Here is a 15,188-nt window from a genome sequence, read left to right as displayed (position 1 = left end):
CTTCCCGCCAGAGTGGGGGCTGCCAGTGGCCTGGGGAAGCTCACAGAGGCGGCATGCCTTTGAAGCTTCCCCCTGCCCATCCTGGGGGAGGAGATTTAGCACCTCGCCCAGGATGTGCATTGTTGCAGGCCCAGGAGAGCAGGGGTTCCCCTACCCAGGGGTCCAGCAACATGTCTACTGTGTGGCAGCCTAGGCAGCCTCTCAGACCAGACGTGGATTGTAGGTTAGGTTTCAGGGGGCACCTCTAAGATGCCCTCTGGGGTGCTTGGTACATTAAATCCCATACTGGCATCAGTGCGGGTTTAATGTGCTGAGAAGTTTGATACCAAACTTCTCAGTCTTCAGTGTTGCCATTATGGTGCTGGGGAGTTCGTGTTTGACGAGCTCTCAGCACCATGTACTCTTAAATGGCAGCAATGCACTTACAGTGCCCAGGAATGGACCTGGGTACTGTAGGGGCACAGGGCTCATGCTCCTGTGCCCACACCATTGGCATAGGGCACCCAGCTAGAGGGGTGGCTGATGTATGCCAGGGCAGTGTAGGTGGTGGGCATGGCACACAGGGATGTGTGCCATGTCAACTCTTTGTTTTGTCTTGTACCCAGACACTCAGCCTGCAAGAGCAGTGTGTGTGTGTTAGGGTACAGGGCCTCTAAGGGTGGCACAATGAGTGCTGCAACCCTTAGAGGCCTTCCCTGGTCACAAGGCCCTGGGCACCTAAGGTACCATTTACCAGGGGCTGGCATGTGGCCAGGGTTTGCCAATTTGGGTTTTGACTGTTAGGCAGTTTTTAGGGAAGGAACACAGGCCCTGGGCACCTGATTGGCATGAGCCCAGGGCACAACAAGGAAAAGTGCATCAGCTATCGGGCAAAAAAGGGGGTTTACTGCAACAGAAACCCACTTTCTTACACATAGGTGCGAGTGACTTCGCAAACTTCCCTGAACCACAATGGAGGACTTCCGAAAAGATGCCGCTGGAGAAGACTGTGCAAGAGTCTGGTGGAATCCAAGGGAGGATTCTTGAAGTGAAGAACCTGTAAGCAGAGGGGACAGGGTGTATGCCACTGGAAGTTGACCTGGATTCTCGGAAGAACAATGCCCACCGAGGACGGAGGGTTCAAGAGAGTTGACAGTGTCCTTGTCCCTGCAGCTGTGGGGATCAGGCAACGCTGAGGATGACAGGGAGCCATGCATGAGCTATCCCACGTCGGAAGTCGAGGACCAAGGGGTCTGTGTCTGGCGGGAGCACCAACCATCCTTTGCAGCTGCAACAGGCGTGGAAAGCGAAGAAGGAACAACATTGAGACCAGTAAGATCCAAGGGAATTGCCACAAGCAGGAGAGTCAGAGCAGGCCTGATCAAGAAGGGGAGCCCACTGAAACACAAGAAGACCCTCAAGGGGACCCGCAGGCACAGGAGTCGCAAGAGGACCTCGAGCAGCTAATCAAGAAGGAAGACCCACAGAGCAGAAGATGCAGTGAAGATGCTGTGCTTGGCAGGAAGAGATGCTGGAGGCTGGAGCTTCTTGTAGCCTGAAGATCTCTGGAGAGCAGAGGCAACAAGCCTTGCCAACGGAAATTCGACAAGGTACACCAGGGTTTGGTCCCAGCTTTTCCGACAAGGGATACTGGCCTCAAAATTGCAGAGGACAGGTCAGGCCTCGAGGGAGTTGTAGAACCATCACCTGTGTTGCTGCGCCTTTCTAAGTCCATGGGACAGCAGAAGCAGCAGATCAGTCAGCTTTGTTGTGGTGCCTACAGATGCAGGGAAGAGACTCCTTCACTCAAAGGGAGATTACTCTGGGTGTCCTTGATGGCCACAGGTGCAACTTGAGTCTTCCTTGATGCAGTCTCGGTTCCAGGCTAAGTCCAGCGAAGTCCACGTGTCCAGACGGTCGAAGAGTGACGTGGTTTCAGGCTTGAGTCTTGTCCCACGACGAATCTGAAGAGCCACCCACAGGTAAGTCCTTAAGTACGCTAAGGAAAGGGTTGGAACGACTCAGGGTCCATCCCAGTGTAGGGGCTGGGCAGAGGTAAGGTTACTCCCATGTCGGTTGTCCAGTTCCATGCCAGAGCGGGAGCCAAGGGCTCTCTCAACTGGTTCAAAGTGAAGTATGCAAGGAGGGCACCAAATGTGCCCATCAAAGCAGTCTAGTGGCGCTGGCAAGCGCCCCAACCCAAGCCCAATACATTATGTCCTGTTTAGGGAGGCAGTCCTTGCAACAGGAGACCTATTGCTCTACATTCCCCTGCTATAGCTTGGCTCAGCAGCAGGAGGGCAGAATCGTCTTTATGGTTGGCAGCATCGCTAGCTGCTATCAAACCCTGAAACGCTGAAATCGTTAGTACAGGGGGGTACCCAAAGGGAGCTTTCCAGTACATGGGGTCATACTTTCAAAACTGAAATCAGTGTTGGGTATGATTCTAAGAATTTGATATCTCTTTATATCAAACATGACTGGGTTTGGTGCAGCCACTATATAGCTATAGTTAGACATCTCGTAATGAGTGATGTCCATATTTTATATTAAAATGGCTGACCACACTTACAGAGCCTGTAGAATCAACTCTGGGGTTTGTAGGGGGTCCTTCTAATGCAGGGGTACCCTCACACTTATAACCAATCACCCTCCCTTCAGGACTGAAGGGTTTGCCATAGGGGTGACTTATAGGTTTTAAGTGTAGTGATCTCAGATATAAGGAAACGTATATCTGTCGTAAGAGGTGCAAGCACCAACTCACACAGGCTAGCCATGGCAGGCCTGTAGTTGCAGTTAGAGTGGTCTCTCATGGGTGGTACAATACATGCTGCAGCCCATGGGAGACCCCGGATGTACCTAGGACCATGACACCTTAGTACCATATATTAAGGACTTACAAGGGTACACCAGTAGCCAATTGTGGATGTACAGAAGTACTTACCATACATCTTTTTATTAAACATAAATACAAGCTTCAGATAAGTATCATATTCATATTAACATAGCCGGAGAAACATGCATCACAGGTATCAAAATACAGGGTAAATATCTTATCGCAATTACTAGCTATTGATCATCCTCACTCTCTAGGGGTATACTGTAACATCTCATCTTCATGGCAGGTGTGAAACATTCCTCATGGCGCCTGCCATTGGCCTGTATACCTAGCCCACGCACCCCATATCTTTTCACATTTAAGTGGGCAGCCCCGGCTCTGATATGTTTGATTTGATTATTGCATTTATAGAGCCAGACTGTCACTCCGAAAGGAGCATTCTGGCGCTGGTTGGAGGAGAGGTGAGATTAGGCGAGATGAGGCACCGGTGATCTTAAATGAGGGAAAGGCAGAATTCATCTGAGGATCCAAAGATCCATGTTTCAGTGCCTTCCTAAACTGTGTCTCTATTTTTAGCATTCACAGATGGGTTGGCAAAAGTTTCCAGGCTTTAGTTCCTATAGCTGCTACTGTTTTTCCTCCCTTTATTTTGCATCTAAAATAGGGGGGTTTGAGAAAGTTTGCTGACTAGGACCTAAGGGTCCTGGTCGTGATGTATGGGGTGAATCTGGCTGAGAGGTACTTTGGTCCCTGTTTAAGTGAGGCTTTGAAAGTGATTAAGAGGATCTTAAATAGTACTCTCTTGTGCAGTGGCAGCCAATGAAGAGTTTTTAGTGCTGCGGAGGACCTACGTTGTAGTTTTAGTACTAAGCAGGCCGCAGCATGTTAGACAGGCCGCAGCATGTTAGACAACCTATCACCTGCTCAGCCCCATGGCACCAGTCCATATCTTTCTTCCCAGCAGCCAGTGTGGGGGCCGCCACTGCTCCCCATGCTGGGCGATATTCCTCTTGGCCACCTCTCCCGCTAAGGCCAGCCAGGTTTTGTCTCACTGCGGCCATGTCATCTCACCCGTCACTCCCAGGATAAGCCACCTTGGTTCCAGCGGGACACTCTCACCCACCACCGTCGTCATCACTCGGGTTATGCCATCCCAATATGTTGGAATTATGGGGCATGACCATTATATGTGAAAGAAAGACCCTCTCTCGCCACTGCCCCGTACACACTCATCAGCCACACAGTTGCCCATTCGGACTTGAGCCATTCGGGAAGTATAGGATCTATTGAAAATACGGAGCTGAATAAGCCTAAATCGTGCCCTTATAGCTACTTCTCGGGGGCTCTGTAGGGCTTCAGCCCAGTCATCGTCCTCTAATAGGCCTATGTCCGATTCCCAGGCCTTCTTGTTGAGGGCTTAAACAGTCTGGGAGTTTTTCACTAGTTTCCGATAAGTGAGGGAGATTGCCTTATCAATCATGGGGTCTAGGAGGAGACGGTCTTCGAGTGGCGAGTAGTCTGGTATCAGGGATCCCCTTTTCATGTGACAATGAAACGCATGACGTAGCTATCGGTAACAGAGATACTTCCCGACCCCATTTGGAACCGCTCCCGCAAGGTGTTGAAGTTAACATTTTACCTCCCTTCACAGACGTCCCCAAATAGATCAATCCCAATAAGGCTCCATTTTTGAAAGCCTGATAATCTTTTCAGCTCCCCCAGGTGATGACTCTCCCAGAGAGGAGTCTGCTCGGTAAGTTTGTTTGTCCATCCAGTAATTTTGGTTGCTTTATGCCAGGCTTCGATGACTCTTCGGGTATGTATCGGGAGGAGCGAATTACCTCTCCCTTTCCAGTATAGCTCCGTCAAATTGCTGTTGTTGCTTAATGCCAAACGGCCCACTCTGTACGCCGGTTCCTCCTGCGGTGAGAAAACCCATCCATTAATATTGACGAGTTGAGAAGCCCAGTAGTATTTTCTAATGTCGTGAACGGCTAGTCCCCCCACTCTCTGGAGTTTCTTCGGCGCTATTCTAGGGCTACCTCCCCCCCCATAGTAGTGGACGCTGCTCGGACTCAACAGAACGAAAACATTTCTCCTGTATCTGATATGGGGTATTCTGGACTACATACAACCGATGTGGAAGGACCATAATTTTAAAAATAACCGCTCTACCTACCAGGGAGACAGGAAGTCGTCTCCAATGCACAATGTCATCCCTCAGTCGATCCAACTGCGCCTGCACATTGAGTCCCATAAACTCCTCCTCTGTTTTTGTTATCCATATGCCCAAATATTTAAATGTCTCTTTTTGGACCAACTCTGAGCAGACCGATGTCAAGGGTGGGAGCGCTCCCGCCAAAGAGAGCACCAGGGTTTTATCCCAGTTGACGCAATATCCAGAGTACGTGCCGAATGACTATATTATATGGATGAGCCGGTGGAATGTTTGTCTTGGTCTGTGTGCATAGAGCAGAATATTGTCAGCGTATGCTATGCGTTCTTCCCAGCCGCCCCCTAAATCGATACCTCTCACTACTGGGTACCCCCGTATCCATACAGCCAGTGGTTACAGTGCCAATGGCAATAACAATGGCGACAGCGGATGCCATCTTCGCATTAAGCGACAGGAGAGCGGCACGCAGATCCGTTTGTTTTTGGGTCATCTGCAGCAAGTCATAGAGGCGCCGTAAGTAGAGCCTAGTGCTCCTATGCGGCATGAATCCTAATTGAGCTGGATGTATTAAGGACTGAATGACTGAACTCAAACAGTTGGCTATAACTTTGGCCAATACTTTGGCTTCTAAGTTCAAGAGGGAAATAGGTCTGTAGGAGCTACAGAGATCGTGGGGTTTTCCTTTTTTAAGGATGACCACTATTGTCGCCATCCTTAAGTCGTCCGGGAGTTTGCCTTTGTCTCTTGCTCCTAGAAACATGTTGAGCATATGCGGGGCGAGTTTACTCGCCCCACATTTAAACATTTCTGTGGGAAGCCCATTGGGACCTGGCGCTTTTCCAGACTGTAGATCTCGTATGGCATTTTCTACTTCCACTACACTCATGTCTGAGTCTAGCGCTGCCCCATCTTCTTCCCCCAAGTGTCTGAAAGTTCATATCTTTTAGTAGGTCGTAAGACTCTCCCTCCTCCCGCTTAGTCTGTGATTGATATAGGTTTTCATAGTATTCAGCAAAGACCTCCGTTAATCCTCCCCACACACCGTTGTCGGTTCTAATTTCCGAGACCCAGTTGCGACTCCTAGCTTTCTTTTCAAGCCACGCGATCAGCTTATTGGCCTTGTCCCCCAGATCGTAGACCTTCCTTTGTGTGGCCAACTCATGCGCGCGAGCAGTATTTTCAACCAAGTCCCCGAGTTCGTTCTGCTTAAGGGTATGTGTGCATTCGATGGCTCTCACGGGGTCGGAGCCCAGTGTCAGTTTGAGTGTCAAAACCTCCCGTTCAAGGGCATCACATTGTGTGCTCTTTTCTTTGCGCCTAGCGCCACTGGTTGCCTGTATGTAGTCCCTGGCCACCACCTTATATGCTTTGCAGAGTATTCAGTCTGAGCGTACCGAACCAACATTTTTGACAAAATATTGTTCAGTGCGTTCCTCAAACTCGTCCCTAAATTCTTGGTTCCCAAACAGGATGGGGTCTAGTCTCGGCGGGAGAGACAATTACCGCCGTGGTCCATACATCTGCACCTCTACTGGCGATTAGACAGACGGCTTGTGATCACCCTCCCCACCCCCACCCCCTCCCTCAGAAGAGTCCCATCGAGTTTGTGTGTGTGAAGATGTAGTCTAGTCGTGAACTACTTCCATGGGCTGCGGATATAAGTGTATATTGTCTCAATCCAGGATTACGGCTCCTCCAGAGGTCCATCAGTCCTAATGCTTGCACAAATGTGTGCAGAGACCGTGTGTCCCTAGCCCTGGGTGGATTTGTCTCCCTGTCCATGTCCGAAGACATTGCATCATTCATGTCCCTCCCCCTCCCCCCCCCGAGAATAAGGGTCCCCAGTGGCAGTTCAAGTAGTAGCTTGCTGAGATAAGGAAGTGTGGTTGCATTCAGTTGTGGTGGTATGTAAACCGAGCAAGTATTTATCACCACAGAATCCCATGTGGTCGCGCCAAGTACGATTTACAACGATTGGTACAGAGTTTTTAATGAGTATGGCGGTGCCCCTAGAGCCAGTTGTAAAGCCGGCGTATGCCCTGAGTGTGTAGCCAAAGCGATTCAATGCCAGGTAGTTAGTGCCTTTGAGATGTGTCTCTTGTAGGAGTACTATGTCTGGGGAGTGCCTACGCAAGTATTGTAGTACAGTAGAGCGTTTTAACTTATCTCCCAGACCGTTCACATTCCAAGAGAGAATTGTCAATTTTATCGTTTGTCGTGTCGTCATGTAAAGAACCTTGTGTGGTCCCCCCCTCCCTTCCACCCCACCCTCGATCCCGTCTCCTTCCCACTATAACAAATCAACAAGTTGAGTTTAGTCTTTCACTTTCCAGGGCGTTTTGATTCACTCATGGGGTTCCAGATCGGGAACTCCTGGATCTGGACACTGACATCGTCCTCTCTTTGCGATGGCTCGGAGACTCGAGAGAGCGGTATCGACTCCCCCGCCACTCTTCCTCCTCTCGCCAACGGTGCGCCCGGAGAGGCCCCCCATCCAGCCATTGTTGGACCTCCTCAGGTGATGTGAAGAACCAGGATTTGTCTCCCTCCACTACTTTGAGCTTAGCAGGGAAGAACATCATGTATTTAAGTCCCTTATCTCTGAGGGCACGTTTCACTCCATCAAATGAACGTCTCTTTTGCTGCACTTTCATGGTGAAGTCCGGGAAAAACCAGACGGTTACATTATCGTAGGGGAGGTCACCTTTGACTCTGGCTGTCTGTAAAATTGCGTCTCGATCCCGGAAATTCAGGATACGCGCGATGATGGTCCGTGGAGAAGCCCCAGGTTTCGACTTAGTGATCGGGGCTCTGTGCACCTTCTCTACAGAAAACAACGGGATAGTCTCTTGGGCTTGAGGTGGTTGAAGACGAGATCTTCAATAAAGAGGTCCATACTGGGACCTTCCGCCCCTTCAGGCACACCTACCACCCGGATGTTATTACGGCGGCCCTCCCTTCCTGATCATCCAGCTGTAGGGCCATTAACTTGTGCTGGTGCGCCAGCTTTTGAACGCGTTCTTCCAACTTTTGCGTCACTGACTGGAGCTCTCCTATGTGTTCTTCGGTCGCTGTAACCCTTTCCGCAGTTTTCCGCATGTCTGCCCTCATTAGCTTCATTTCAATTGTGACCTTGTCAATTTTCGTCTCCATGTTCGTCCCCACCGTTTGTATCACCGTCATAATGAAGCTAAGGGATGGCTCTTGTCTGAATCATCGCCCTGTGACCCTCCTCAGAGTAGAGCTGTTGCGGGACAGTGTATTTGTCAATTTTGTTAGATTGCACTGTGGCCGAGGCCCCCTCCGGCTTCGTCATAGCGAGGTACACTCTTAAGGGGGACAGAAGGTCAGTTCACTGCCCCGCCAGGTCTCTTCGGGTTGCTACCCTGTCCTGCCACTGGCCTCCGGACGTCTGCAGCACCCAGTTCAGTGATTAAGTCACTCTCCCCTTCCGCGCCTCCAGGAATTCACTTTGCATCACTCACGATTCCAGAGGAGGCCTAATGTACCAGCTGCCTCAAGATATCGCACTGGCAGTCTGCTGTGGCAGGATCAATCTCCACTAAGTCCTTATACCACCCCCGCAGGATGCACTGACCCCACCCAGTCGTACGATTGAATCAGGAGGGGGCGTAGGGATGTACCTGCGTCTCTGTCCCGTCTGGGTTCACAAGGTCTCTCAGTCCACCCCGCTGTGCCCAGCCTCACTGCTGCAGGCTATCTCGCTGCATCACATAGCGCACGCTCTAACCTGTCCCCAGGAGTCCGGAGCCACCGACCGCAGGCACAGGCTATCGCAGAGTGGGTGTGTTTGCTGCCAGCAGTGGTGTGTGCACCACCATCACCGACCTCGCTTCATCAATGTGCCCAGGAGGAGGCCCGCATTGCTCCTCGCTTCCTCAATCCCCAGTATGTCTCCACGCACTGGTCACCTCCTCTCGGGAAGCAGGAACATGGGCCGATCAGGAACACTCGCTGTCTGGGTGCGGGGGGGGAGGGAGGCCTAGCGGGTGTCCCACTGCACATGGACTGCACACTCCCCGGGTTGCAGTGCGCTATTGATACCTGTGTCAGCCACAGGCCATGAGCAGCGGATCTCGCGGATCGCGGATCCCAGGCTGTGCGCAAACGATGCGGGCTGACACGAAACGCGACTCCACCCCTCTCTCGCCTCTAGCTCAGTGCCGCTGTCAGGCACGGCCCTTCCTCGCCACTTCGTCGGCCCGCGCCATCGGGGGCAATAAAGGTCTCCCTCATATCGAGGGCTTTGTCGCGGGCCCTGACAGAGCTAGAGAGTTACATCGCCATCATGGCCAATGCCAAGCCACGCCCCCTACCACAGTCAAATTTAGGGCAAAAGCACAGTGACTGGGATCCTGTTCAGCAGGATCACAGTCAGAGTAGTCAAAAACACTGACACCAGGCAAAAAGTGGGGGTAACCATGCTAGAAAAAGGATCCTACCTTCCTACAACTATTATGTTCCATGCATCTACCATTCTCTATATTATCCTTGCTCCTTACTTCCCTGCGGCTCAGTTGGACACAAGTCTCAGTCTTCAAAAATCCACTGCCTGTGAGAGACTCATGGTAACAGCATTTAAAGTAACAAATGCAGCGATTAGAGAGAGAGCAAGAGAGAAAGAGAATATGCAGCCACAGGCCTTCACCCAGGTAATGAAATATATGCACTGAATTTTTTTACAAACATGTATTCATAAAATCAGGGTTTTATTAAAGGAGAAGAAAATTCAAAGTAACACGACTCACGGAGAAGAAAGGGAAAATGAAACACAAAATATTACCCAGATTAAAATACTGCACTGTATGCAGTGCTGAAAAATAAACCCATTTTTATAATTCTGCAAAAATAAAATCATGAGCAAGATGTTAAATCATGACATACCTTCTAAATCAAGAAGTTCGGTCACATCTGGCTTGGGATCTTTTGGATCTATACTTTGAAGCAACTGTAATGCCTTATCCATTTTGTCCTACACAAACAAAAGTGTAGTATATCATTAAATAATAATTTATTTAAAAAACAACAAATCTGATGGACATCGGTAAACAAATTCAACTGTGTAGTAATACTCAAATCTACAAATGCTTGCAACTTCTTTAATGAAAAAGTATTCTAACTATTCAGGAAAATCATATATTTCATACATACCTCATCTATGAACACTTGTGCAGGTTCTGCTTGCCTGCTATCCTCCAATATTTCTTCTGAAATACTATTTTTTTCTGAAGATGCTACAGGGGACGCTGAAATAAGCAAGTACACATTTTCATGTATATTAAATACCATGGATTTTGCAAACCCACATACAACTACAAGCTAAAGCCATACCAATGGTTAGATGCAACAATCACAGAGTTTTACCATACAGAAAGGCTTCTTAAAAACCACAAACTTTTACTTCACAATTTTCCCAAAGAAACTTCCCACCATTCTCAGGATCATTTGCATTTATCCAATAGGAGCATATAAAAGACACTATCTTTAGTTAGCTGGTCACTCTCCTGCCCCTGTGTGATGCCTTGGAAGAACTGGTCGTTACTGGAGGACCACTTCCTTAATAAGGGACAAACTAAATAGGTACAGAGAAAGATGTGAAAGTAAAAAAGGGTAACAGAGCACCAAACACCTCCCAGTCTTCTTTCTGAACTCCAGTTTTTCATGAATAACTAATCATTAACATAATTAATGGCATATATCTAATATTACACGTGGCATAACTTAATAAAGGCAAAACAGAGCTGGGTAGCACTAACATTTCAGATTTTCTGTGAGAACATTAGTAGGGGACAAAAATCCTTGAATTTCAACTATGTTACTTTTTGTATGTAGTTGTATGTAAATGGTGAATTGTAGCATGTAATTGGCCTTTGGTAAGGTCCCCAACTGTAAATAACTGTTAGTATAAATATAAAGAATGCTAACACAAAGTATTTCACATATTAAATCACAGCTTCAAACAATAAACAATAGTGAGATAAACAAATGGCAGATCACGAAAAGGGGCTGTTGGCCAATCTCCTTTCGGTCATCTTTTTTATTGATCTTTTTCCTTGCTCATTTTTTGGGTTTTCGGTGTTCTTTACCCATACTCATTTCATTTTTCAGGATGATATTTAAAAGACTACAGCAAACAAGTTTCACCCCTTCGCTAGCACCCTGGTCAGGGGCATCTTCAAGGCTGTCATAAATATCAAGGTTGCAATTGCAAATTAAAGATTAACCATGTAGCGGGCAGTGTGATTCAAACTGGTGTTGTCACTGCATACATGAGAAGTACAGAAGGTGAGAGGTGAAAACAAATGTGAAGAACATGTATATTATAATTAGAACATCAATAACTAATTGTTTAGTTGAATCTAGTTACAGTAAATTCGTTTAGATAGGCTTTGTGTGGCATAAAAGAAATGTAAATAAAGAAGATAATGAAGAGCCTGGTGATAACTGAAAAAGACCACCACAAATTTAGTATTAATATAGATCATAAATGTATTTCATCTGAACGCACTTAAATATTACGTATTACACTTCCCAATAACTACCTGTAGTAAATACTGTAGGAAGCCGGCTCTGTATATACTATACCAAAATGAGGTATGGTGTGCACAGAGTCCAGTGGAACCCCAAAGGTAGGGAAAGGTAAACTTAGATAGCACCTTACTCTCTATTTGGGGTAGTGTGGGCGAGCAGTAAGGCTTTATCAGTGGGTAGTATTAAGCATGTGTTGTACACACTCAATCAGTAAGTGATGTCACACACTCATAGACTGAACTCAGACCAATTGTATTTGTAGAAAATTATTATTTAGTTGTATGTATTTCCTAGAACCAAGCAAGCCTGGCACAGGTAAGTGTATTTGATAATTTTCATGGCAGGTTGAACAATACAAGCAAGCTGAATGAAAATGACTGTTACAGATTTGTAAATGCTTTCAATACAGTGGAAATTACTGTTAGATTACTTTGAATTACTTTGCAGATTAGTTTCTGGATTACTTTTTCTAATCAGTGTGATACACCTAGATATCACACTGGGGCACTTCCTAGAGAAAAGGTAAGTAAGCAATTACTAGTTCTTTCCATTTTTTTTTTTTTTTTTTTTTTTTTTTAAACGTTTATTCGTATAAGTCAGATACACAGCTATTCAGCCGACATCCCGGAGGTTCGGCAGCTAATCAGTCAACACATGAAGTCCTCCATAGCTCTAATGCAGGATAAAGACAAAGGTTTCATTTTTGAAAACTACCTACAATAAACACAACAAGCAAGGCAGTATACACCACAAATTCGTGCCAGTTCCCAGCGGGGGCGCGGCCCCATTTCCAACATCAAATCAAAGCCACCGATCGGGAGGATGAGGGAGAAGCAGAGGCGCTAACATTCTAACGGAGGTGCATCAGAAAGACCCAAGTCGGAAGTGAGGCTAGGGGGAAAGTTGCTCCTCTGGTGGTTCAATGGCAGGAGGCAGACATATGCCCCCCCTATATTGGTTCCAACTTCCCCATACCTTATGCCATTTCTTAGGCCTCCCCCGTGCACTATACACCGTTTTCTCCCGAAACATGCTCCAGTCCATGTTGTCCTTCCATGCATCCAGGGTGGGCGGGCTATGAGAGCCCCACAGTCGTGCTATATCTCGCTTAGCCACCATATTGCCTAGGGTCGCCCATTGAGTCTGCGCTGCGTCATAATCTGTAGGACCCCACACATTCAAAAGACAGCGCCGCGCCTCTGGGTGCAGTACAATACCCGTGACCTCCTGCATCACAACGTGAATCCGCTTCCAAAAGTCCGCAATCACACCACACTCCCATATAATATGTAGAAAGGTGCCCACCATCCGGCAGCCCCTCTTACATAGCCCATCCTCGGAAAAACCCATATGGACCAGCCGGGGCCCAGTGACAAACTCTGTGCAGTATCTTAAGCTGGACCAGCCGTAGTCTGGCGGGGATCGCGACCTCCTTAGGAGAGGAGACGGCGTATTGCCAATCCTCATCGTCCAGCTCAAGGCCGTCCCTAGTCCACTGATCCCGCACCCCCAGGAGGAGGTCAGTCCGGACGTTCACAAGCTTTTTGTAGATTAGGGAGATTGTGCTCTCCGGCATATGGCCGTCCAGGATCCGGTCCTCCAAGGGAGAGGACTCAGGCACCTTTTCCCCCTCAACGAGTACCGACCGCAGCGCATGGCGCACCTGCGCATACCGGAAATATTCCGTGCGTAGCTCGTCAAACGACTTAATCCGCCCCTTGGCCAGCAGGTCACCCACCCTGGAGATGCCAATCAGATCCCATTTCTCGAATCCCTTAGAGTGCCAAAGTTTCCCCAGCATATCGGAGTCATACAACGGAGTGGCGAGGGTGAGCCTATCTTTCCAGCCCAACGAGTTCGTGACTGTCTTCCACACATTCACCGCCACCCCGGTCGGCCCCGTGAGGGACCCAGCCGGGGGCCTCGAGTAAAGTGCTCTATAGTAGCCACCCCCACGCAGCAACCACCGGTCCATAGCAAAGCCAGGGCTAAGCGCCGGGCCGTAGACTCCATGATTGATCGCACTCAGTTGGGAGGCCCAATAGATTTCCAGTTTTTTTTTTTAAAGTTCAATACAAAAACCAACTCCACACTTGAAACATTTTTCAAGGAAAAACAGACCAAATATTCCTCTGGAGAGAAATTAAGTTATCGGTTAACAGGTAAGTGCTTTGTTGTGGGAGTTGGCATTCTGGAGTTAGAACCACGGTTCCCCCAGGGTCAAGGATGCACTCTCAAAACACCCTTAGCAGCACTAGGGCGGCCTAATGCAGAGTGCTGAAGCCTAATGTTATCCAATGGGGGATAGGGAGCCTCTGGTTGGTGGCTGCTCACGAGCAGGCCACACGGTTGTGGGAGCAAAGCTCCTGGGGTTTCGCTCAGTAAAAAGGGGTTTCCGTTTTAGCCCAAAGTACACCTGCAGCGGCGCAAGGCTGTCTGGGTGCAGGGTGCTGGTTTGAGGTCGGGTGCCCTGTTGATTTCAATGGGGATTCTCCGGTTTCAACAAAGACTGCAGGCTCGGGAACAAAGAGCTTCTGGAGGTGACCACCAGTTGGAGAGGTAAGTTGGGATGCCTCGGGATGCTGGGACACAGTCGGTTGGGCCACCCAAGGCTGTGGGGCTTCGGGTGCAGGTGTGTCTTTAAGCATCTGGTCCAGCTCTGGTCACGGTCGTGTGGATCCTCCAGAAAGAGGCTGCAGGCTTCGCTTGGAGATTCGAGGCAGGTCAGAGATCACCAGATCTCAGGTCAGAATCGCCAGGGAGACGTCCTCGTGGTGTTGGGCCACTCTAACTCGGGCAGCAGGCGACGGGTGCAGAGTGGTGCAGACGTGTGGATTTGGCCGGAGCCAGAGTCTGTGGGTGAGCAAATCCGGTGTTCACTGGAGACAAAGTCTTTTCTGTGGAAGGCAGGGCAGGTCTTCGGGGTTCTTGAGGTTGCCAGCTGCAGGACACACCGGAATTCCACTGGAGCAGGTTCGAGGTGGGGACGGGACGGTTAGGGCTGGGGCCAAGTCAGCGGGCGTCCTTTTCTTCTCTTTCAGCACAGCTCTTCAGTCCTTTTTTTCTTCTTGGTCGGTTCTTGTCTGAGGAGGCAAGGTTGAAGGTTGCCGCTAAATACTAGATTTAGGGGTGTTACTGGTAGGTAAAGGTTGGGACCAATGGGTCCCTTCCTTGGGGTGGGTACACCCCTATTATGCCACCCTCCAGGAGTGGGGGTCATATGCCTCACTCTGGTTGGCTGGGTCCCCCCATCTGCAAGATGGCGGAGACTGAGAGTTGTGTTCACTACGCCTCCCCCACATGAGGGGTGGGGTTGGCAAAGGTGGGCACACTTCCCTTCCTCACTTGGTTTTCCAGCCGATTCTCCCGCTCAAAGTGGGTGTCAGAACCGGTGGGGGCCAGTTGCTGGAAGCAAAGGCCTGGGGAAGCTCACAAAGGCGGCAAGCCTTTGAAGCTTCCCCTTCGTGGACCATGCCCATCCTGGGGTAGGAGGCTTGGCACCTCGTCCCAGAATGTGCATTATTTCAGACCCCCAAGAGAAGCAGGCTCTCAACCCAGGGGTCCAGAAACATGTCTGGTGGTGGCAGCTGGCGAGCAGCCACTCAGCCTGGAGACTAGTCCAGGCTGTGTGCATTTTTGATT

At 49.1% G+C, this 15,188-nt stretch overlaps 1 protein-coding gene across 4 annotated transcripts in view; it reads right to left on the bottom strand.

Moving 5' to 3' along the window:
• STAM2 (signal transducing adaptor molecule 2) overlaps positions 1 to 15,188 on the bottom strand; it is a 405,110-nt gene that overhangs the window by 185,284 nt on the left and 204,638 nt on the right. For all 4 annotated transcript variants that reach the window (XM_085645536.1, XM_085645535.1, XM_085645537.1 and 1 more), the window contains exons 9-10: positions 10,167 to 10,261; positions 9,900 to 9,987 (exon numbers count right to left, since the gene is read on the bottom strand). In XM_085645536.1, the coding sequence (XP_085501662.1) occupies positions 9,900 to 9,987; positions 10,167 to 10,261 (183 nt within the window). The remainder of the gene's footprint in view (positions 1 to 9,899; positions 9,988 to 10,166; positions 10,262 to 15,188) is intronic.

Source organism: Triturus cristatus, chromosome 3_1 (genome assembly GCF_964204655.1).
Source record: "Triturus cristatus chromosome 3_1, aTriCri1.1, whole genome shotgun sequence".
NCBI classification, from domain to species: domain Eukaryota; kingdom Metazoa; phylum Chordata; class Amphibia; order Caudata; family Salamandridae; genus Triturus; species Triturus cristatus.
The sequence above is the reverse complement of the archived record's forward strand: the minus strand, read 5'-3'. Positions and strand labels throughout refer to the sequence as shown.